General features: G+C 35.7%; 3 protein-coding genes across 3 annotated transcripts; 1 reads left to right on the top strand and 2 right to left on the bottom strand.

Annotated features, from left to right (window-relative positions):
- The first annotated feature begins 520 nt into the window (after positions 1 to 520).
- LOC111803823 (expansin-A4-like) lies at positions 521 to 2,175 on the top strand. Its single transcript, XM_023688404.1, has 3 exons — positions 521 to 786; positions 867 to 1,185; positions 1,457 to 2,175. Exons 1-3 carry the CDS (start codon positions 630 to 632, stop codon positions 1,764 to 1,766), a joined length of 786 nt encoding a protein of 261 aa, XP_023544172.1. The 5' UTR covers positions 521 to 629; the 3' UTR covers positions 1,767 to 2,175.
- A 2,522-nt stretch (positions 2,176 to 4,697) lies between these two features.
- Positions 4,698 to 6,806, bottom strand: LOC111804127 (receptor-like cytoplasmic kinase 176). The gene is made up of 6 exons (XM_023688828.1): positions 6,492 to 6,806; positions 5,930 to 6,258; positions 5,674 to 5,809; positions 5,445 to 5,587; positions 5,242 to 5,365; positions 4,698 to 5,167 (listed from the first exon to the last, which is right to left on the bottom strand). Exons 1-6 carry the CDS (start codon positions 6,538 to 6,540, stop codon positions 4,815 to 4,817), a joined length of 1,134 nt encoding a protein of 377 aa, XP_023544596.1. The 5' UTR covers positions 6,541 to 6,806; the 3' UTR covers positions 4,698 to 4,814.
- Positions 6,807 to 8,009: 1,203 nt separating this feature from the next.
- LOC111804126 lies at positions 8,010 to 13,662 on the bottom strand. The gene is made up of 9 exons (XM_023688827.1): positions 13,422 to 13,662; positions 13,004 to 13,126; positions 11,087 to 11,170; positions 10,881 to 11,006; positions 10,700 to 10,804; positions 10,466 to 10,609; positions 10,248 to 10,382; positions 9,673 to 10,141; positions 8,010 to 8,769 (listed from the first exon to the last, which is right to left on the bottom strand). Exons 1-9 carry the CDS (start codon positions 13,587 to 13,589, stop codon positions 8,249 to 8,251), a joined length of 1,875 nt encoding a protein of 624 aa, XP_023544595.1. The 5' UTR covers positions 13,590 to 13,662; the 3' UTR covers positions 8,010 to 8,248.
- Positions 13,663 to 14,949: the final 1,287 nt, after the last annotated feature.

Raw genomic sequence — 14,949 nt, 5'->3', positions numbered from 1 at the left:
AAANAAATCTTTAAAATCTTTTTAATTCAAGTAATTCCGTGCTCGAGATGCTAATATGAGCATAGCTTATCTATTTTATTTTAATTTTCCTAAAATACACATTCTTTTGTTGGTGGATGATTTTATAATAAAGTAGCAACAAAAAATAAAAGTAAATAACAGATGTTGATTTATAAATTGGTTTATGTCTTGTCACACATCAAATTGAAGTAATTATAATCCCTACGTAATTCAGAGCATACGAATTTAAGCTCTAACGAATTAAATTGGTATAATATCTTGGCCTCAAACAAATTAAAACCAGCGTAATTTATTAATATTTTGCTATTTATATCTAAATAAATCATATATTAAAAGGAAAATAATATAAATAAGAAAACAATTAAAAGGAAAATATGTAGGGGCAAAAAAGGAATATGAAAATGGCATTAATTAGGGAGGAAGTGTTAATATGGGAGCTTTGTTTGGGGTATGCAGAGCAGTTGGATTTGGATTCGTATTCCCTCCTCGCTGTCCTTTTCCTCGCCCTCCTCCCTCCATAAGTACCCCCTCTGCTTCCCTCCCCTTTTCCATTCACTGCAACCCTAAATTCCCATTTGCTTCTTCTCTTACACCCATCATCAACATCCATGGCTTCTCTTTCCCTCCTCTGCTGCATTTCCATTGCTTCTTTCTCCTCCCTCTTCCTCCTCTCTCACGCTAGAATTCCCGGCGTCTACTCCGCCGGAGCCTGGCAGGACGCCCACGCCACATTCTACGGCGGCAGTGATGCTTCCGGAACCATGGGTTTCTACATTTCCCTACTCTCCTCTCTTCGAATCACATTTTGAGATCGCTTTTGCTTATACGGGTTTGTTGTTTTGCAGGTGGTTCTTGTGGGTATGGGAATCTCTACAGCCAGGGGTATGGTGTTAACACTGCCGCTCTGAGTACTGCTCTGTACAACAATGGACTCAGCTGTGGTGCTTGCTTTGAGATCAAGTGCGCTAATGACCCCCAATGGTGCCATCCCGGTAGCCCTTCTATATTCATTACGGCTACCAATTTTTGTCCCCCCAATTACGCTCTTCCTAGTGACAATGGCGGCTGGTGTAACCCTCCTCGCACCCATTTCGATCTCGCTATGCCTATGTTCCTTAAAATCGCCGAGTACCGCGCCGGAATCGTTCCCGTCTCTTACCGCCGGTGAGTTTGCTTCTAATCCATTACGCCATTCCTGGATAATTGTTTTTCTTGGATGTTCTCTGTTTGGTACATACTCTGTTTAATTCAATACATACAATTTCGTAATAAAATATATTATAAACTGAAAAATGCAGCAAATATTTTATTTGTGATCTAGAAATTTATGTTTCCATCATGTTTTTCTGGAATCAAACCTGCCTGAGTTTATTATTTTCCCTCGGATAAAGTGGGATTATCCTTTTGATTTAAATATAATTTATTGTTATTACAGGGTGCCATGTAGGAAACAAGGGGGAATCAGGTTCACAATCAACGGTTTCCGTTACTTCAACTTGGTATTGATCACGAACGTCGCGGGTGCAGGGAATATCGTGAGGGTTAGCGTGAAAGGATCAAACACGGGTTGGATGAGCATGAGCCATAACTGGGGGCAAAATTGGCAATCCAACGTCGTTTTAGTGGGCCAGTCTCTGTCCTTCCGCGTCACCGGCAGTGACCGTCGTACCTCAACTTCATTGAACGTGGTGCCTTCTAATTGGCAGTTTGGTCAGACATTCACGGGAAAGAATTTCCGCGTTTGAAATTCCCTCCCTCTTTTATCTTTTTTTTTTTGAAAATTTTCCCTTTTATTTACCGGGGAAATTTGAGTGGGGAGAGAGGTAAAAGTAAAACTCAAAAGTAGGACGGTCAAAATGGGTCTTTATAGGGTTAAAAAAAGGTCAGTAGTTGAAGGCGTGTCTAGTTTTGAATCGTAGATCTTGGAAAAGTTACATTGTTTTGGGTTAGGGTGTTTGGTTTTATATGTTTAGTAGCGGTGGTGGTTTTGAAAATTACCGCGGTTGAAAATAGTGTAGGGAGAGAGGCTGAAGTGGCTGCAATGGTAAAATATGTAGCCCGCAGCATTTTACTGCTACATACAGTAAGAAGTTGTTATGTTATATGAAATTACTTAAGAAGTGAAGTTACATTATTGTGGTTAATTTTATCTTATATTCTCTTTTACCAAATTCCCCTAAATATTCTTTTTCTTTTGTCTCTCTATATACTTCTTCATGGAGTAATTTTTTTCCATTTGTTATTATTTTTTTAAAATATTTATTGAATTATATTAAAAAATTGGTAAAAAAATCATAATTAGTTAAAATATTTCATAAAATAGCATATAATATATAATAGTCTAACTATTTTAAATATTGTTATTAAAATCTTAAAATTATCTAATTTAGTTTTTAATATAAATTAATTCTAAAGGACATCACATCACTATCACGAATGAAAGATTTTTGGACAATTGTAGGGAATATAACAGTGATGTGAGATGATAAATTTTTGGCATGAAAGGTAAGTTATTTGATCATGTGGGTATCTTTCATCTAATAACCTAAATTCTTATGAGGGAAACTATTACAGCTTTTTAAGCCCAATCAATTATGAAAAAGCCAAAGCCCAATTAATTATGAAAAAGCCCAAAGCCCAATAAATTCTGAAAAAGCCCAAAGCCCAATCAATTATGAAAAAGCCCAAAGCCCAATCAATTACGAAGAAACTGAAGCCCAATAACTGCAGAATTTTTTCATAATTGATTGGGCTTCAGTCTTTTTCGTAATTTCTTGGGCTTTAGGCTTTTTCATAAATGATTGGGCTTCAGTCTTTTTCATAATTGATTGGGCTTTGGGCTTTTTCATAATTGATTGGGCTTTTGTCTTTTTCATAATTGATTGGGCCTTTTCGTAATTTATTGGGCTTTTGTCTTTTTCATAATTGATTGGGCCTTTTCGTAATTTATTGGGCTTTAGGCTTTTTCATAATTGATTGGCATTAGTCTTTTTCGTAATTTATTGGGTTTTAGGCTTTTTCATAATTGATTGGGCTTCAGTTATGCCCCTAATCTTTAAACAATTTTGATTCGAAAGACAAAATAAAAGATAAAATAAGAAGAAACTTAAAAATTTACGATTATAAAACTATGATTTTTAACCTCCAAAGCCTAATAGCATATATTATATCCTTTCAACTTTTCTATTCGGGCTTCACCTCAAAGTTTATAAAATGGGCCTCATGGGAGAGATTTCCACGCTCTTACAAAAATACTTCATTCTCCTCTCGTACCGATATAAAAAATCACAAATATCATTTACCATCCCAACATAATTTAATGTTAGCGGAGCTCTAGGTTGCTATTGCCTACATCGTAGCACTCATCAAAGTTCTTAGTGCATGCGCCATCTAGCTACACTAAATTAGAATGAAATACAAAACCCACAAATTAGAATCAACATGTCTGGATATTATTGCCAACCATTCGTGAAGAGAAGAGAGAAAGAGACAGAACTTTAAACCAAACAAAGCAACATTGACGACACGACATACCTTAAAGAAACACAGACAGGAGTGGATAGACAGAATCCATTATTATTATTATTATTATCATTGGGAAAGAGATAGATAAAAGTTGATAGGGTTTAGGCACATATTCCAGCCACACCCGGAATACCCAAACAAGTGCAGCCAGTTTCGCATGGGAGTGCGGCGTTGCAAAATTGCGGAACACAGGCTAAGACATGCCCCTTCTTCATCATCATTTTCCTCATCATATTATCATCAACAACAGACACCAACAACATCTCCTCTGCAGCATCCTCATGATTGCCACCATCGGACAACACTTCTTCAATCCTTCCATTCTTCCTTGTCCATTCCGCAACACACCCCGTGAACATCATCGCCACCAATACCGCCATCACCATCCCTACCTTCTTCCCCTCCATTTTCCTTCTTCTTTTGCCCTCTCCACCTTCTCTCTCTCTCTATATATATACTCGTCACCTCACAGTTGAGCCCGTGACTCTCCAAATAAAGATAAATCGTTGCATTACCTACCAACCCAAAAGTACGTTTTTCTTTACGGGTGGGCTTGAGAAGTCCCGATGAGTAGAAATTAATATTAGTCGGAGAAAAAATGAGCATTCGTTGATTTATAAGTCCATATAAATAGAAACTAGATACTACCCCTACCAGATATTGCCCACTTTATGTATAGTCATCAACCTCGTGATTTTAAAACGCGTTTATTAGGGGAAGTTTCCACCCTCTCCAAACCACGTGGGATCTCTTAATCCACCCACCTTTAGGACCCAACGTCCTTGCTGGCACACGATTAGTGTCTGGCTCGAATACTAACTATAACGGTCTGAGACCACCTCTAACGGGTATTTTCCATTTTAACATGTTGTGTATCGTCATCATGCTCATAGTTAAGAAAAGTTTCCACATGCTCATAAGGAATGTTTCGTTTCTCTCTCCAACCAACATGACATCTCCTTCCACACGCTTTAAATCTATATTCAAATTATAGCAAAGAAGACTTTGTAGAGATGAATTTCGACATCATTAGAGTTAAAAACACGTCAAGATCGACGACACACGAGATTATTGTTGAAGACAAGACTTTGATGGAGACTCAAACAAGTTGAAGAATGCATTTGGTGTGTTAGAAACAAACAAGGAAAAGAAAAAAAAAACTAACAACAAGTCAATTCTTACGATTTAAATGAAAACTTTAATCAAGTTTACAAATATATTTTATACATATTCATCACATCAGCTGTACATTTCACAACCTTACCTCTTCAACCTTCTTTGGTACCACCATTTGGCTGACCATTATGATCCTTTCTTTCACTACTCAGCTGCTCCAACACTGCTACAACCTCATTCATGCTGGGTCTGTACTTGGGATCTGTGGCTAGGCAAAGAAATGCAAGGTTAGCTGCCCTTTGTGCTTGTCCAAGACCATAGTGCCCGTCGAGACGATTATCCATGACGCGACGAATTTTGCGTTTATTTACTAGATATGGTTTTGCCCAATCCACCAAATTGTGTTCCCCAGGTGGTCGATTCATGTCTATCACTCGTCGCCCTGATATCATTTCGAGAAGAACAACCCCGAAACTATATACATCGCTCTTTGCCGTTAGATGACCTTACCAAAGAAAGGGATGTCGTTAGAGGCCAATCAGTTACTCAGTCATGAGAGAAACAGAGAATTAGAAGAACCTGTGGCTAAGTATTCAGGAGCTGCATATCCATGAGTTCCCATGATTTTAGTAGAGACATGGCTTTGATCACCAATTGGCCCATCTCTAGCTAATCCAAAATCCGAAAGCTTCGCGTCGTAGTTCTATCGATTTCGAGTAAAACAAAATCGTCATATTTTGAAATAAAACTACAAATAACTCGCCATACTAATAAGAACTTACTGCATCAAGAAGAACATTAGATGTCTTGAAGTCACGGTATATGACTTTAGCATCACTATTGTGAAGAAATGCAAGTCCTCTGGCAGCATCGAGCGCGATTTTCATCCGAACATTCCATGAAAGCGGTCGAAAGTGAGCGCTTCCTGTATCGACGACACAAGCTATGTATGATCATCTTAAAAACAGAACAATGAACAAGAGAAAACATGGATAAGCTGTCCCAACTCACTTCTGAAAAGATGATTTTCAGCACTGCCCTTTTGCATAAACTCATAAACCAACAACCTATGATCATCTTCAAAGCAGTAACCAATCAGCTTCACAAGATTAGGATGGGTAAGCTGCCCCAAGTAGTTGATCTCAGCCTATATATTCAAACCATAAGTTAACCAAACTATGCAGAATCAAGCCATAACCCGACCGCGACCGATCGGTTTAAACACAGCCATTTAACAGACTAATTGTATTAGAAAGCGAGTACTAACCAACCACTCCTTGTGACCCTGTGGTCCATCTCTATTGAGCCGCTTAACAGCAATGACCAAGCCAGTTCCAGGCTTGGTGGGAGTTAAGGAATGCTCATCAATCCATCCTTTGAAGACTGAACCAAATCCACCCTCTCCAACAACACTATCAGGGCGAAAATTTCTCGTTGCCGTTTTCAATTCGTTGAAGGTGAAGTTCTTCAAATTGGAGCATTGAAGAATTTGATCTTCACTCCGAGGAGTAGCAGGAATGGAGGCAGAGGATACCTTGCTGCTGGAAACATGAGAATGTTCCCCATCTCCTCTCTTGGACTTATAACTTTTAAGACCTAAAATTCAATCACCATTACAAATGCCATGAATCTTGAAGTGACATCAATAAAGAACACCCCATGAACACATACACAAATTATAGCAGATTCCTCTACTTTCCCAGAACCCAACAAGCCCCCAATCGGCAAAATCGAAAGAATCTAAAATACCCACAAAAAGAAATCACCAAATATGAAATCTAAGACCCAAATCAAGAACAGAGGGAACCCAAATCAGAGGCGATAAGTACCTGTATGAGTACCCACAGACTTGGAACGATCACTCCAGCACGCCCCCATCGGCAAAATCGAATCAAAATCTTGAAGCAACTTGGAAACGAATGACGAACAGATTAAAAACCCCTAAGTTCTTCAAGAGATCGGAAATCTTGAAGAAAACAGAGTCAAATTTATTGTCTCTTCAGGGGGAAAAGCTGTATGAACTCAAAGATGAAGAAATGGAAAGGCAACTCGGTTACGAAAAAGATCACCAACTTTATTCAGCCATGGATCATAGTCTACGTGATTGGATTGGACGGTCGCAGCAGAGCAATTTTGGGACTATCTTTATTTTTTGTTTTCATATATATATATATATATTCATTTCTTTACTCTGTTATTGGTATTATTTTTTAAAAATTAAGTTTAGAACACTAATTTTTTTAATAAAACATATTTTAATGAAATGATTTTTTTAATAAATGAATAAATATATATAAGCTTTTTATTTGGGAATATTTAGGAACAAAGGTCGTTGGCACGTGGGGTATGTTTGGTTGCCCTTTTGGACTGGGGGTCTAATGGGAAAACACTACCTATTCTAAGTTGACTTATTCCACTCCTTCTAGATAACTTTTTTTTTTTCAATAAAAAAATTAATAAAACAACAATTACAATAAATGAAAGGCAAAAAAGTATAAATTTGTTTAATCATTAATTTATATTTATGTTGAAATTCAGAATGTGAAATACCAGTAAAAAGAAAAATATGTCGTGTAATTTCTCTCGAATGTATATTTGACTCGAGGATCGAAATGTAATTTTTCTCGAGGTTGAATTTTCAACTTTAAACTTATGGAAAGTTCATCTTTTAGCTTATTGAAGGTCTTTGATTTCTCACTTAACGACGATCTTGAGCTAAGTAGCCTTTCCATCTTTTTGAAGTTAGAAGAATTGATAATGATCCAAACAAGGTCAGACATGTTCTATTTAGGGGTAATAATCTTCGGGCTTCATGCACACACCTGTTGTATTCAACACAAATTTGACCAAGTCAGACGTCGGACGTTGTTGAAGAAAGAGTTTCAGAGGTAGCTGAAGAAGAGAAGGAAGTCAAATCTGTATCCATCATAAGGTGGAGTTACATGGGTCGAGTTAGAAGATTTTTGGACGACTTCAAAAGTTTGAGTTGGTTAAATTGGTAACTCGACCCAACTCCAAATTATCTCACAGACCCAACTCAACACAAATTAAATCCATAATCATTCAAAGGTCTCACAACCGAGAACAACTTTGAATGTTAGGGAGGATAAAGGAAGACCACAAGAGTGATCCTTCCGACACAAAGCCTAATAAGAAAAGAAAGGTTTGAGAAGCATGTCTTTATATAAACAAATAGTCATCGAAAGACGCCTCTCCACAGAAGCTCGTCCATTCACCTGATCAAAACTCAAAGGAATTGACAAAAGCCTGCACACAGATAGAGAAAAAAACTAAATAGGATTTAAACACGCTATCGTCGTCGAGCCTAGAAAGAAAAACACACAGCATAATAGGGACATATTACATATTATTATATAGAACTAAAACACAGTATGAACAGTCAAGCATGAAACCAGACATTCAATACAAGGTAAAACAACAACAGCAACAACGACGACGACGACAACGAGTATCTAACCAAACCTTAGTTTAGGAAACTGCATAGGTTTTTCCAGAGCTAACCAGAAACATGTCTTGGTTATTGAAGTCTTTTTATTACACACACGCACACATATATTTGTAGGGTTTAGAAGCCCCCGCTCTCCCTGTTATTGGCCAAGAACATAGCAAGGTCAAACATGTCCGAGGATTCTGGGATGTGGTTGATCAGGTCACACTCATCCATGTTCATATATGCAACAGATTTGGCCGCTTCCATTGAAGAACAGATTCCATCAAACCCTTCTGTCATCTTCTCCGTCTCTGTCTCTGCCACCACGACCGCTGCCGCTGCCGCTGCCGCTGCTGCTGCCTCTGCCTCTGCCGCTGCCTCTGCGCTCGGTTTGTCATCAATGATGACATTTTCAGGATTCACTTCTGGGATGATATCGAAATATTCAGGTTTCACATTCACAATAGAAGCTGGGTCTTCCACTTCCATGGCTTCGGGTGCTTCTGTGATCGTCTCTAATGGCATGGAGTTTATGTTGATGGGAACGTTGGAAGGAGAAGGAGAAGAAGAAGAAGAAGAAGGAAGGCATGTAAAGGTCAAAGCTTTTAATGTTTTGCTGCTTTCAATCTCTGGGAAGCTTTCACACTTTTCCTTTCCTACAAACAAATTAAAAAACAAAATAACATGTCGGGTGAGATCCCACGTCAGTTGGGCAGTAGAACGAAACATTTTTTTTTATAAGGGTGTGTAAATCTTCCACTAGCAGACACGTTTTAAAAACCATGAGGAAAACCCCGAAAGGAAATGTTCAGAAAGGACAATATCTACTAGCCGTGGACTTGAGCCATGCCGTTACTATATATAAATATCATAAGAGTTTATGATATTTAAGAGTGTGGAAACCTCGACACCTTTTAAAAACCTTGAGGAGAAATTCAAAAGGGAAAGCCTAAAAAGGACAATATCTGCTAGCGGTGGAAACTCGAAAGAGAAAGCTTCTTTCGGGAAAATCCGAAAGGGAAAGCCTGAAAAGAACTGTATGTTAGGTGAAAACCCGAAAAGAAAGCCTAAAAAGTACAATATCTATTAGTTGTGAAAACCTCGAAGAGAAAGCCACTTCCCTGAAAAGCCGAAAGGAAAACCCTAAAAAGAATAATATCGGATAGCAGTGGAAACCCAAAAGAGAAACCCTAAAAAGAATAATATTTGCTAGGGGTAGAAACCCGAAAGAGAAACCCTAAAAAGAACAATATCTGTTAGCTGTAGAAACCCGAAAGTAAAACCCTAAAAAGAACAATATCTATTAGCGGTAGAAACCCGAAAGTAAAACCCTAAAAAGAACAATATCTATTAGTAGTAGAAACCCAAAAGTGAAACTCTAAAAAGAACCATATTTGTTAGCGGCAGAAGCCCTAAAAAGAACAACTATTAGTTGTGGAAACTCGAAAGAGAAAGCCTCTTTCGAGATTTCCGAGAGGGAAAACCTAAAAAGGACAATACTGCAAAAGTAACAATATCTATTAACGATAGACTTGAACGGAGAGAGATGAAAGAAGTACCTTTAATGGAGTTGAGTTTATTCCTGGCCGCGTTTACAAGGTTATCGTAAGCCGCGGCCAGCAACTCCTCGACAGTGGGTTCATTAGGGTAAGTGATTAAGTTGACATCTTTTTGTTCTTCTTCTTCCTTTTGTTCTTCTTCTTCCTCACAGATTTCTTCATTGATATCAAAACTCAAGGATTTGGGTTTCTGAGTATTAGGTAAGTTTAGGAGATTCTCATATGATTCAGCCAAGAACTTCTCCACTCTTTCCTTCTGGTTCCATGTTTGATCATCCCCGAAGTAATAATCATCATCATCTTCATCATCATTTTGATGTTCGTCGTTAAGATCAAACGGACGTGCAATGCGCCTATCATCATTCTTCTTATTATCGCCATTAACATCAAAGAACATCGGACGCCATTTCTCCCTCATTTCATCAACTTTCCTCTTCAATGGCGAAACCCTCTTTTCACTCGTTTCACCCTAAACCAAATAAATTGCATTCATTTTCAAAATCACTCTCAAACATGAATATCAAATTAATTGGAACGAAGAATAATAATAAAAAATTAAAAAAAAAAAAACTCACGGGAAATTGATTTTCGCCCCGATTTAATTTGGTCGCAGATTTTTGAGGTTTGTCGGGATAAACTTCATATATGAAAAAATTCACAACTTCAGTGATGGAGCGAAACACCTTCCTTGATGGTAGATGATGATAGTACTGTGACAAAAACATCATATGTTAACATTATTTTTTTTTTGTTTATAATAAGGTTGACAAACATGGGTCAAAGTCAAACATACCAAGTCAAATCTTCCGTTAATGCGTTGACGCCTTTCCATTTTCCAACCATTTAATCTTTGAAGGAAGGTATAGCGAGGCACATTATAAATAATCTCACCAGTCGTCTTTAGAGCCATTGCCTCAGTCCTCTCTACTTCCACCAACTATATAAAACATTATCCATAATGTCAAATTAAAACCTAATCTCATTTAAATAACAATCATGTTTCAAAATTTAAATTATGAAATTATACCTCCTCAAGATCCTCGAGATTAAACGGACAATTGTAAGGAAGTTGGAACGAAACTAGGGTTTCCCCCACGAGCAACGTCGTCACTCTCTTTTTGCGAGACAAAACCTAATCCAATCCAAAAACAAAATTGTCATTCGTCCTTCCAAAAAACTTGGAAAGTAAAATATAGTCGAGATTGTACCATATCTGTGTCGGGTGGTTGAGGGGGTCTAAAGGAGACGGGGACGGCTTCAACAACGTCGTCGAAGTTGGCTCTTTCGTTAAGGTTCATGGGCGAGGACGATAGTCTAAACTCGGTGACGGCCCTCTGCGAAAAAGAAAGTTAAGGAAGAAAAGTAGGGGTTTATGAAACAAAAAAGGAAGTGTTAATTGGGAGGGAGGGGTTACCTTGACCATTTCTCTAAGAGTTTTGATGATTTGAGAGCGATTAGGAGCAGTTTTTGTGGGGTGGCTCCAATCAAGCATCTTGGTCTAGAAGGAAACAAAGAAAAAGATGAAGGTGATATGAAGAGTGAGTGGATATAGTGGTGGTTTCATTGTTTTCTGACTTAAAACTACCAAATCTCATCGTTTTCAATCTTCAAACGTCGCCATTACAGAGACCCACCAAAACAACTTCATCTTTAACCACTCTCTTCATTTCATTAATCATTTAAGCTTTTGAGTTTGTAGTTGCATAATAGTTTATTACACACCAAATTAAAAAATTTAGAGATGACACACAACTCAAAATTTAGGGACTGGCTTAAAATTTGGAGACCTGTTAGACACGAAATTGAAAGTTTAGAGAGTAATTAGACACTCAACTAAAAGTTTTAGATTCTATTTAGACATTTTTTAAAAGTTTAGAGACTTAAATCAGACCAAATTAAAAGTTTAAAGATTAAATAGACACAAAATTAAGAGTTTTAGATTCTATTAAACATTTTTTTTAAAGTTTAGAGACGTATCTCAGACCAAATTAAAAATTTAGAGACTAAATAGACACAGAGTTAAGAGTTTTAGATTCTATTAGACACTTTTTAAAATTTAGAAACCTATTTCACACCAAGTTAAAAGTTTAGACACTAAATAGACACTCAATTAAAAGACTTAGATTCTATTACACTGTTTAAAAGTTTAGAGACACTCAATTAAAAGTTTTAGGTTTTATTACACAAAAGTTTAGAGACTTATTTGACACGAAATTAAAAATTTAGACACTAAATAAACACTCAATTAAAAGTTTTAAATTTTATTACCCTGTTTAAAAGTTTAGATACCTGACATGAAACTAAAAGTTTAGAAACTAAACCGACACTAAATTAAAAATTTAAGATTCTATTAGACACTTTTTTTTACATGAAATTAAAAGTTTAGAGACTCAATAGACACAAACATGAATCTTATGAACTAAACCTGTAATTTAACCTATTTTTTCAGTTTAGTTCATGACAATAATGTATCAGTCATGTAAGTTTATCATCAACTAATTCTAACATTAATCGACAAAATTTTAATAATCAAAACTTTTAAAATAATAAAACTAAATTGAAAAAAAAAAAAAAAAAAAAAAAAAAAAAGATGGAATACAACATATAGTTAACCCAGATTATAATATATTATATGTCTAATGTAATTTGGAGACATTTAATCATATTATCAATAATCACCCACTTAAACAAATAAACATGCAATAAACAATCAACATTTAAATTCCATATATATGAACATGCTAACATCTCAATGTTTCATAAACTTCCCTAATAACTAATTAACTAGGATAATTTCAATTAATTATTTTAATTTTCTCGTTATAAAAAAAATAAGACAAGACGTTCGTTCATCTTTGGTAATTCTTTTATAACCACGAATCAAAGACGACCTTACGTCATGTTCGTACAAGTTATAAAAAGACATTTGTTTTAATAATTAAACCGGTAGCACACGAGTACATATTTTAGTTGTGGAAGTTCAAATTAATGATTACCAATTAACGGTTCATGATTTAAACGAACATCAACGATTAACGACTAACGGTTAACGATCAACAAACATTAGATTTTATCTACAAAATTTTCTTTCCATGTAAATGTTTTTTTTCCTCTTCTTACCTTTTATCTACAAAACCGAGTAACGAAACATGTTCATAGTTACGAAAAAACCAAATTATTTACGGATTTCGACTTAGATCGTGTCAAATGCAACATGCATGTAGAAATCAACACTAATTATGACACAATTGTTCATCATCCCAAAACTTAAACTCGATTGAGAGATGATGAACAAGATATGAGTTGTAGATGAAGGAAGAAATGGTATTACCGAAGTTGTCCTTGTAGGAAGTGAAGTGGGTTGAGGAATTTGTAAGCTGAGCTTGAGTTGAGAGCCTGATGGAAGAAATGTCATGTAATTCGTTTCAGGTGTTTGAGACATCTTCAACACAACCTGTAATTTCAACAAAATAAACAAATCTAGGGTTAAACAAAATTACACCCAACAAACAAACATCAAACCGTGTTCATCGCTCGATCGTTCGTTCTTATTAGGGTTTTATGTTCTTCGTTAGATCTTCAGATCCATGTTCTTGTTCTGATACCATGTTTTTTTTTTTTTTTTTTTTTTTTTTTTTTTTTTTTTTTTTTTTTTTTNTGAGACAAAGATTTAAAGGATGAATTATTTTTTGTAAATTTATTTTTAATATAATAGTGATAATAAATAATAATAATAATAATAATAATACCCCTTGCCCTTGAGGGTCACTGAGAAGAGTGAGAGACAAGCTGTGATTTGTCTGTAATGGCAGTGAGCCACTTGGGTTTGACCATGGTGCATGCATTGGAACCATGGCTCCTTTTCCCTTCGCTGGATCTCTGTCGCTATCACTGTTTTCCTCCACACAGATCACCATTTTCAAACCCAGAAACCAAGCACAGAGGGGGAGAGACACAGAGAGAGAGAGAGAGAGAGAGAGAGAGGGAGGGAGGGAGGGAGGGAGGGAGGAGGAGGAGGAGAGGGGGAGGTATGGTATCAACTTCTCTGGCTCTATAAGTATAAACTCAAGACCCCACATGCAGAGGACACGTGGCAAGGAATGATTGGATGAATGGGGGAATTGCTTGCTGACACGGAGGAGAAATCGAGTTGTTTGGCGTGGTTTTGAAGGAGGATTTGGGGGTGGTATTGTTAGACGTTACAAATGAATAATATTATAATATAAGATTTGAAAAAAAATAAAAAATAAAAATTATGGAGTGATGGATCATGTGTACCTCAGTAATTTCAGCACAATTCGAGGGTTAAAGTTGGTTTTAATTATTATTATTAATAAAGAAAAAAAAACAAGAATATCGGTTTATACTAAATTGCCATTTTTGTGGCTAAATACAAAATGGTAATTTCACATTTGGAATTCCATAATTTGTTGCCCATATTTGGAAGGTTAGTGAATGAATTACCTGTAATGCGTAATGGATACTGTGTAGCTTCTTTGCATTTAATTACCTGCTTCGTTCATTTCACACAAAATAATGGGAATTTGTTTATTTCTTCTTAAATTAAATTATTTTATTTAAATTAAAAAAATAAAAATAAAAAAACCCTAATTTTAATATGATTTAATCAAGAAGTTGCTATTATGTATGTAATACACAATTATTTCCCTTCCGCTGGACATGTAAATAACCACCTAAGATATTTATAATTTTACTTCTTACGGAAATTTTTACACTAACTTATTTTTTTATGATCAAGTAAATAATTGACGGTGGATATTAATTAAACAATGGTAGCTAGGAATAAAAAATATATATATTAGTTTATGGGTTCTATTTATTATAAGCTTAACGGTCGAGAGGAAAAAGATCTTTGTCGTTGTTGACTTGGAACTCGGTACGATGAAATTAATAAACATATCTAGATATAATAAGGTTAATTTACGAATTTGTCCTTCATGTCTCCGAATTGTAAACAGCGAGCGTGTGATTATTATTATAATAATTAAAATATTGAATAGGTCCGTGAGTAAGTCACGTATATATACACAAAATTAAAAGTTTAAAATTTTATTATGTATTTTTAGGGTTTACAAGATTAGTGATAAAAAAAATGAAAAGTTCATACCTACAGTTGTAATTTAACTGAATAACAAATATTTCCTCAAAATAATAATAATAATTAATTAGGGTAGAAAAATATAAGCTAAACTAATTTTTTTTAAGATACAGAAGTTTATCTAAAAAATATCTCTTAATTTTTAAATTTTTTAATAA

This window comes from Cucurbita pepo, chromosome LG10 (genome assembly GCF_002806865.2).
Source record: "Cucurbita pepo subsp. pepo cultivar mu-cu-16 chromosome LG10, ASM280686v2, whole genome shotgun sequence".
In the NCBI taxonomy this organism is placed as follows: Eukaryota; Viridiplantae; Streptophyta; class Magnoliopsida; order Cucurbitales; family Cucurbitaceae; genus Cucurbita; species Cucurbita pepo.
This window is presented reverse-complemented; position numbering and strand designations above follow the sequence as displayed.

Excerpts from the sequence above, each read along its gene's own strand:
- LOC111804126 (XM_023688827.1), bottom strand. The coding sequence starts at position 13,589 with ATGGTGATCTGTGTGGAGGAAAACAGTGATAGCGACAGAGATCCAGCG. Across the intron at positions 10,805-10,880 it reads AACCACCCGACACAGATATG|GTTTTGTCTCGCAAAAAGAG; the intron begins GTACAATCTCGA and ends GGATTGGATTAG. Across the intron at positions 10,383-10,465 it reads TTAACGGAAGATTTGACTTG|TACTATCATCATCTACCATC; the intron begins GTATGTTTGACT and ends TTTTTGTCACAG.
- LOC111803823 (XM_023688404.1), top strand. The coding sequence starts at position 630 with ATGGCTTCTCTTTCCCTCCTCTGCTGCATTTCCATTGCTTCTTTCTCC. Across the intron at positions 787-866 it reads TGATGCTTCCGGAACCATGG|GTGGTTCTTGTGGGTATGGG; the intron begins GTTTCTACATTT and ends GTTGTTTTGCAG. Across the intron at positions 1,186-1,456 it reads GTTCCCGTCTCTTACCGCCG|GGTGCCATGTAGGAAACAAG; the intron begins GTGAGTTTGCTT and ends TTGTTATTACAG.
- LOC111804127 (XM_023688828.1), bottom strand. The coding sequence starts at position 6,540 with ATGGGGGCGTGCTGGAGTGATCGTTCCAAGTCTGTGGGTACTCATACA. Across the intron at positions 6,259-6,491 it reads GTCTGTGGGTACTCATACAG|GTCTTAAAAGTTATAAGTCC; the intron begins GTACTTATCGCC and ends ATTGAATTTTAG. Across the intron at positions 5,366-5,444 it reads CTAATGTTCTTCTTGATGCA|AACTACGACGCGAAGCTTTC; the intron begins GTAAGTTCTTAT and ends CGAAATCGATAG.